Source organism: Rattus norvegicus, chromosome 6 (assembly GCF_036323735.1).
Source record: "Rattus norvegicus strain BN/NHsdMcwi chromosome 6, GRCr8, whole genome shotgun sequence".
NCBI lineage: Eukaryota > Metazoa > Chordata > Mammalia > Rodentia > Muridae > Rattus > Rattus norvegicus.
Window position 1 is genome coordinate 96,278,247 of NC_086024.1, and position 8,062 is coordinate 96,286,308.

At 43.4% G+C, this 8,062-nt stretch overlaps 1 protein-coding gene across 10 annotated transcripts in view; it reads left to right on the top strand.

The window, feature by feature from the left end:
* Daam1 (dishevelled associated activator of morphogenesis 1) overlaps window positions 1–7,803 on the top strand; it is a 160,529-nt gene extending 152,726 nt beyond the window's left edge. For 9 of the 10 annotated variants that reach the window (XM_063261925.1, XM_039112262.2, XM_063261924.1 and 6 more), the window contains 3 exons: window positions 1,168–1,299; window positions 4,347–4,517; window positions 5,110–7,754. In XM_063261925.1, coding sequence (XP_063117995.1) covers window positions 1,168–1,299; window positions 4,347–4,517; window positions 5,110–5,319 — 513 coding nt within the window. In that variant the 3' untranslated portion in view covers window positions 5,320–7,754. Of the gene's footprint in view, window positions 1–1,167; window positions 1,300–4,346; window positions 4,518–5,109 lie in introns of all 10 variants that reach the window. The other variant, NM_001108030.1, reaches the window with a different exon arrangement.
* Window positions 7,804–8,062: the final 259 nt, after the last annotated feature.

An 8,062-nucleotide genomic window follows, 5' to 3' on the forward strand; every position in this document is an offset into this window, starting at 1 on the left:
GATGCAGTGTGAAGTGTCAGAGATAAATCCAGAGACAGTGATTGATTGGATAATGATATCCTTTAAGATAGTTCACCACCCCTACACCAGCACAATCCCTCTCTCTCTCTCTCTCTCTCTCTCTCTCTCTCTCTCTCTCTTTGGGGGAGGGGGGAGCGTGCCCACACACACGCTCACTCACACATCTATACCAAGGTATAAAACTGTGGTGATGTCTTCAGTCAGAGCTGGCTACAGTTTGAGTTTCTGCTTCTGTCATTCCGTTTAGCCTGCCATTAAGAACAGTATCAGCAGTAGACTGAACCAGAACCCATAGCCCTCGGGCACTACACTCCTGCTGAACACTGTCTCTGCCAAAGCAGGTTCGGGAAAGTCCTGGTCCCCTTAGCAAGTCTGATATTGATAGGACTGGGAGGGCAGACTGCAATCAAATTCTGCTCCTGTCATTGATCAGCTCCTTGACCTTTTGAGCAAAGAAATAAAATGTCCTCTAAGCTCCCTGTGTCTCTGCAGTGGGGATAGCAATGCTGAGGAACTGTAGCTGTTCAGAATGTGTTTCGAAATGGCTGACTTCACAACCGAAATTTGACTTCAGTCCTCTGTGTGGTCGTCACCATGGTAGTGGAGAACGTGGGAAATGAACAAAAGATTAATTTTCCTACCTGCCTATTCACCAAGACCTGATATTGGTGTGAACAGGAAGAAAGGAGGGGGATGAGTCTGTGGAGGGGGATGGGTCTGTCGCCTTGAGCTACAGCTGCAGTTCTGCTGACCTAGATACCATGGCTTAGGAAGTAAATAGAATTGGTAGATGAGGAAGGAGAAAAAAAAACAAAAACAGAAAAACCAAACAAAATGAAGAAAAATCAAGACAACAAAATTCTGCACCAGCAGGCTCAGTCTCATAAATACTTTGAATCCTACTGTTTGGTTTGGGTTCTGTTTATTTTAATCAAGTATTTGTTTCCTTCTAAAGCTAGAATGAGAAATCACCTTGGTTAAAATACTCAGAACATGGGTGTGGCCTTGGTGGGGAAGTGAACTGACGGGAGATCTCTCAGATGATGCATTTGCTATCTGGGCCCTTCTACTTGAGTCTTGTGGAATAAGAGACAAGGTGTACACAAGTGAAACCTGGGTCATCAGCATCTGTTTTCTGTGTTTCAGGAACTTGAGTATCAAAAGTCTCAGCCCCCGCAGCCTGGAGACAAGTTTGTGTCTGTTGTCAGCCAGTTTATCACCCTGGCGAGCTTCAGCTTCTCAGACGTAGAAGATCTTCTAGCAGAAGCTAAAGAGCTGGTAAGCTTCCCTGTGTGCGTCCTTGTGTGGTTCTTCTGCCCTGAGCTTTTGTGTGGTGCTAAAGGACAGCAGTCTATTTGGGAAGAATCAAGAGTAGTATTCGGACATCACAGTCAGGAAATGAGCAGTAGATGACTGTTTTCCAGATCCAGTTGTTCAGTGGAACAGTTGTATTTTCATCTCCAGGGTAGTCCTTAGTATCTATTAGGCCTATGTTGCCTTCTGGTTAGCAAGACCTTGCAAATTGGAATGGTGGCACCTTTGCCCTGGCTGCCACTGGATTGACATGTTCATCTCTGGAAGCAGAGTAAGAGATGAGTGCTAGGAGCAGGTATGACCAAGGCCACATATATCTGCGTAGGATGTTTCAAGGGGACAGAGGCCAATACACAGGGCATATCAACAGTGACGCTTTTCACTTCACACCATCATTACAAAGGAACATTAGTAAGACATTTCATTGTGATACTTGCTAAGATTTGTTTTCTTGTCTGAGAAAGGGTTTTGTTGGCTAATAACCAACACTTCTAATCATGCTCTCTTGTTTTATCTTCGAAGTCTTGGGTAGCTTCTCACTATTCATAGATAATATTAGGTCCATTCTCCACCACAGAGTTCTACACAATCCATTTCTAAGTTTGATTCTTGTTGCTGTGCTAAATAAAATGGCCAACAGCAACTTTGGGAGGAAGAGTTTATTTGGCTTACATGTCCATCATGAAGAGAAGTCAGGGCAAGAGCTCAAGGCAGGAACTGGAGCGGAGGCCATGGAGGAATGCTGCTTATGGGCTTGCTCCCTATGGCTTGCTCAGTGTGCTTCCTCATCAATCCAGGACCTCCTGCCCAAGGGTGGGCTGAGCTTCCTAACATCAATTAATCAAGAAAATGCCCCACAGACTTGCCTACTGGCCTGTCTGTTGTAAGCTGTTCCTTGGCTGACGTTCCACTCTGCCCAGATATGGCTAGCTTTGTATCAAGTTGATACTAACCAGCACAATCTTTCAGCATACTCCTTTTCCTTAAGTCTCTCCTTCAAACTTGACTAGCAGCCATCATTTTCAGTGGTCAGGTTGCGTTGTTTTGTGTGGATAATTGAGCTCAAGTTCAGAGGGTATGTTAACAGACATCAGCTAATTTCTGGATTTCCTTCCAGCCTTTCCAATAAAGAGACAGCATGTGCCACAGAGCCACTATTGGGGACCCAACTCTGACATAGCACAGTGAGAACAAGACAGACTATCCATAGGTGTGGTCCAAACCGCCACCATGAGATTCCTGTCCATTGTTGTGTTTGGAAAAGAAGGGACCCCTGCCTACCTCATCGAGGAGCTGAAACACAGAATCAATGGGCTATCTTTTTTTTTAAACACATGCAGGAAACTCTGTGGTTTTGTGTGTGGGAACATTAATCTGGCTTGAGGTTCCCTCAGATTCCTAAAACTAAAATATATATGACTTCATCCTCACTAGAATTCCTAGATAAAAAGATCATCCGTGATGGTTTAAAATTCGTGAACTTGAATACTTGAGAAGCTCAGCTGTAGACTGTTTATTGCTGTCTTGTTCATACCAGAACTTTTAGAGATCAGCTTATAAAACCATGAATCAAGCTAGACTACTCTAATGTGGTGTGTGAAGAATGTTATGTTTTTCCCTAAAGGGTTCTGTTTTGTAATAGAATATTTCCAAATAAGTAAAACACTGAGAACAGCTCTACATTAAGAGAAAATGGTTGGGGGAAAAAACTATGTATTAAAATTCGAGGGCCAGTGAGATGTCTCAGTGGGTAAAACCACTTTTCATGCAAACCTGACCACCTGAGCTCCATCCTGGTACCCACCATGAGGAGAGTTGGCTCCAAAAGATGACCTCTGACCTCCACATGGGCACCACTGCATAAATGCACACTGAAATGTATGCACACACAATAACTAAAGTTTAAACTATAAAGTAATTATAAAATATGTAAAATATACATATCTTAGTTATATATAAAAACACAGTAAACATTCTTTAGCATGCATAATATTACTGTAATATCGGAAGCCTTAACAATGTAAGTAATGCAGGTAACAGAAGAAAAATCAAGTCAATTAGAACCACGGACTTGAAGATGAATCAAACTTACCATGGTCTGATCTGAAGAAAACAGAAGGTTCTATCGGAACATAGTTGATTAGCACAGTTCTGTGGACTCTGGAGCCTCATCTCTGAGCTGGGCTGCACAGGGCCAACATCAATGGCCTTACCATAGGAACAGGATGCTGACAGTAACGGCGCTGTCCTCAGGTCATCCAGGTCATGCCAAGACTACTTAGGAAAGCCAGCTCTCTAAGTTACAACAGACAGGCCTCAGAGAACCAAAAACAGTTAAGAGGTTTAAAGAGACATACATACTGTTTTATTGCTCTATATTTTGTTTAAACTTTTAAAATTATCCAGCCCTAACTTTGTTTTAGTCAGCTTTGAACAAGAGACATTAAAAAGATTTCTGAGTGGTAGAATTGTCCTAAAATAATATCAGCCACAAACTTCAGATAGTATTAATGAGTCCACAGCCAGCTGTTTCCTCATTAGAGCTGTTTTGGGGGGGGGGGGGGGTTAAAGACTGTATTAGCATTCTTTATGGGTAGGAGAAAGCAGTCTTTGGTCCTGTTTGTTTTTCCGTGTTCCCCACGTGGCCCCAATAAGTGGAATTAAACTACTTCAAAGGGAAGCTTAAAGGCCATGGTTTCGGACCCCTGCAGGGCTTGCTCTCAGTCTCTGTCTTGGGTATCCTGCTGCACAGTATTTTGCCTTCCTGTTTACTACGGTCTAGTTAACCCAGAGTTGTATGAGGAGCTCATAGGTGTTCAGCTAAAACGAAGTGGACAGGAATCTTAGCTCTGGAATCAGGAGTGTCCACTTGCTTTGGAAACGAGTAGGTGCATGCAGGGCTAAATGAAGGGCTGTGTCTGAGCGCTCAGCCTTCTCCAGAGATTTCAGTTTGACTATGAGCTCCGTTCTCTTGGAATACTGAATTTTCTTTTTTCAATTTTTTTCTCCAGTTCACTAAAGCAGTGAAGCACTTTGGGGAAGAGGCTGGCAAAATCCAGCCAGATGAGTTCTTTGGGATCTTTGATCAGTTTCTTCAGGCTGTGACAGAAGCGAAACAGGAAAATGAGAACATGAGGAAAAGGAAGGAGGAGGAGGAGCGGAGGGCTCGCCTGGAAGCTCAGGTGAGAGGGGCTCCCTCAGCAGGCCCTCCTGGCAGGTCTGCCTCAGTGTCTCAGTGGGTCGTCTTTAGACAGGTGCTCCAGCATCCAGCTGTGACCCAGCCTCAGCCCTGTGTTTCCTCAGCACTTTCAGGGAGAGGAAAATCAAGCGTTGTCGACTGCCACAGGTAGCTCAGACTAAGCACGACACAGTCCCCTTGAGCAGCTTCTTTCGGAAGGCTGAAAGAGTCGATCGCATCCTGAGAGTTTATCTCCTTAGAAATAATTGTCCTTCAATAAACGATCATAAATTTGCAAAAGGACATTAACAACCTTTATAAAAGCCATAAATTATCTATTTACTGCCTCAAATGCTTTAAAAACAAAACAAACAAACAAAAAAAAGGCTATAATGGAACTTACCTAGAAGCGGTAAGCATTGTTTTTCATTGTCCGATGCTTTTCCCATGAGCCCTCACTTCACCCACACAGGTTAGCAGCCATAGCTGAACATAGCTCACTTTAGAGATGCATTCGCTCCCGCGTGCCCCAGAATCCTTTCCTCTATGCTGAAAACAGTGCACCTTAACCCTAAGAGGGCTCTTTCTATGCACAGCTCAAAGAGCAGCGGGAGAGGGAGCGGAAGATGAGGAAGGCCAAGGAGAGCAGTGAAGAGAGTGGCGAGTTTGACGACCTGGTCTCGGCTCTGCGCTCAGGAGAGGTGTTCGACAAAGACCTTTCAAAACTCAAACGGAACCGGAAACGCATTTCCAACCAGGTGACGGACAGCAGCCGCGAGCGACCAATCACGAAACTTAATTTTTAGTTTCCTTGCATCTTTTTCTAGAAAGCGCCGTAGCAGCCCTTTGGAGTGACTAGAACTTTTCATTACACTGCCTTTCGATCCAAAACAGTGGCGATTTCTTCTCTCATCTGTGAGTGAAGGTGTGAATGTGTGTGTAAATGTATGTGTATATATGTGAAAATGTACATACAAGTCTTAAGTGTTGTCCGGGGACCTATGTGTATGCTTAAAAAGTTCATGTTAATGTGTGCACCCAGAAACTCTTTGTGTATGCATTCATATTTCCCTGAACACCATGCCTGTTCAGAAGCACAATACTCTCTCCTGAAACAGATGACAGACATTCCTTTAAAGGGGGGTGGGGGGAGGAAAGAAGAAGTTAAGAGAAGCTTGTCTTGTGAAGTATTTTATGGTTCCCACAGTTGATGTAGTGAGGCGATTTTCACTGGTGGAAAAGGAATTGGAACAGACTGGGCTGAGCTCAGCGCTCGTGGGCGAGGCACCGCGCCCACATCAGTGAGTGACTAGCGAGCGGAACAGCTCTGAGGTTCCGATGCTGCTGTTGGGGTACACACTTGCCTGGGGTACAAACGTCTGTTGAGAACATCTTGCACACATTCATATCATGTAGGGTGTCATTCACACTTCGTTTATACATTTAAAACTTGAACACCAATTTCCCCCTAATTTCATCGATTTTTCTGCCAAGTGCTCTTGATGACTTCTTCCTTTGGTTTTGTTTTTGTTTTTTTGGAAACACACTTTCTAAATGATGCCTCCTGGATCCTGGGTTAGGGCCAGAATTGCCAGAGCCTCCTCACTGACCTAACAATACAGTTCTGTAGACCTGACAAATGAAATTTCCCACCGAGACTTAGTGGAAGAACCCTGAAGAGTGTTCTTAAAGGCATAGGGGTGCTTTATGGGGTGTCTTCTGTTTTCTGTATAGGCCGAGCTGCATGTCCTGGGATAAAGGGCATTCATATGGACACGAAATGTCAACAGTATCTACAGGGATGCTCAGATCTATTTATCTCAAAAATATTTGAAGTGATCGCTGTTACGTGTTGTCATTTTAAATTGTGTGTCAGTGACGCTACCTGTACAATTTCAGTCCAAAAAATAAAGCTCTCAGGGAGAAATGATAAAAAAAAAAAAAAACAAAAAAAAAAAAACAATGAGCAGTAGAAAATAAAATATGGACGCTTACCACTGGCCTGCCAACTCCTAGTATCCTTAACTTATGTGGTATGTAAAGAGGACTGTTACTACTTTTCTTTTGCTTTATTTATTTGTACCAGGGTGTGGGGAGGGACTAGCGTTTTCTCTTTGTTCTCCTTCTGTCCTTCTGTGGCTGGGTTTCCTGTGGAGAGAGTAGTTTTCCCTATTGCACTACAATATTATTTACTCACTAAACTGAGGTTTTCAGTAAAGTATCAACTGTTTATTAAGCACTTACTATGTACCGGGCATAGTAGAGCTATAGTGGTAGTAAGCAAGACAGAGTCCCTGCCCACCAATGAATTCTCACTCTAAATGGGGTTTTCAGGGACGGTAGAATACCAGTGTGCATAGTACACAGGAACCATACTATTTAAAAAATAATCTCTATGGACTATATTGTTTAGTGCAGATGGCAAGGGATCTGTGCTGTGTGAAAGCTGTGAAACAGTGCTCTAAGAATTGTCAAGAGCTGTGGTTTTTACATTTTTTGTTTTTCTTCATCACATACTTAGCAACTTTTCTACCCATTATGTAGAAGCAAATAGCTCTTCACTAAGGCAGTCACAGGTGCAAAGCAGAGCTGACTCTCCCAGCCCCGAGCTAACCCCAGTCTGCAAGCATCCTGGCAGTGGTGCCGATGCAGACCTGGCTCGGGCCAGCCTGGGGAGGAGGAGCGGGGTGGAGTGATGGATTTCACTGTTCCTGATCTAAAGTGCCTCTTTGTATATTCTTTTCTATTGATAGCAGGAAAAGTTTGGTCCAGCTCAGTTTTGGAACTGTGGAAAGAGACTCACACCAGAGAGCAAGTCTGTGTCGCATGTCCCCTTGCCTTTCTTAGAATCCTCCTCACTTCCATGTAGCCCTCCTGGTAGGCCACCTTTGCCCTTCCCAGCTTCCGGTTTATTTTCCTAAAGACTGTGCAGGTAACTTCATGTGCCATTGTTACAAAAAAAAAAAAATGGACTTTTTAGACTGGTGCTGGTGTAAGTAGTCACTTTTCTCTCTTGAGTATGTATTTTAAAGATTTTTTTAAATAATGCCAAAAAAAGAAAAGCATTATAATTTCTAAACTTAATCAATGTCTCGTATCTTACTAGCTTAGTAGTTGGACCCATTTAGTCTTTAGATGCAAGACTGTTGTTACAGAACCAAGGGAAAAAAAGGTGTCGTGTGTGCTATGAGACTGTACATTTTTTTAAATAGCAATATGCAATAAAGATGACTTCACTGGGTTTACGGATGTGTTTTCTATGTATTATTAAAATAGCAAGGTTAGACATCTTAGTGCAATCTATCATGGAGTTTAAATGTAGCGTGTCAGCGAAGCAGATCTGTGTATGTATTTCTAAGTGTGCTTACTCTGGAGCTAAAGGAGCACAGGTCCCAGTGCAGCGGTGTTTCTCTATCCAGGCTGCACTGCTGTCTCTCTCTGTACTGTTTATGGGGCACGTCCATGCGTCTGAGTTAGGTGCAGCTTCCGTCTCCAACATCAGCACCTGTGTGTCGTGAGACACCGTGATGTGCATCAGTATGAGAAACA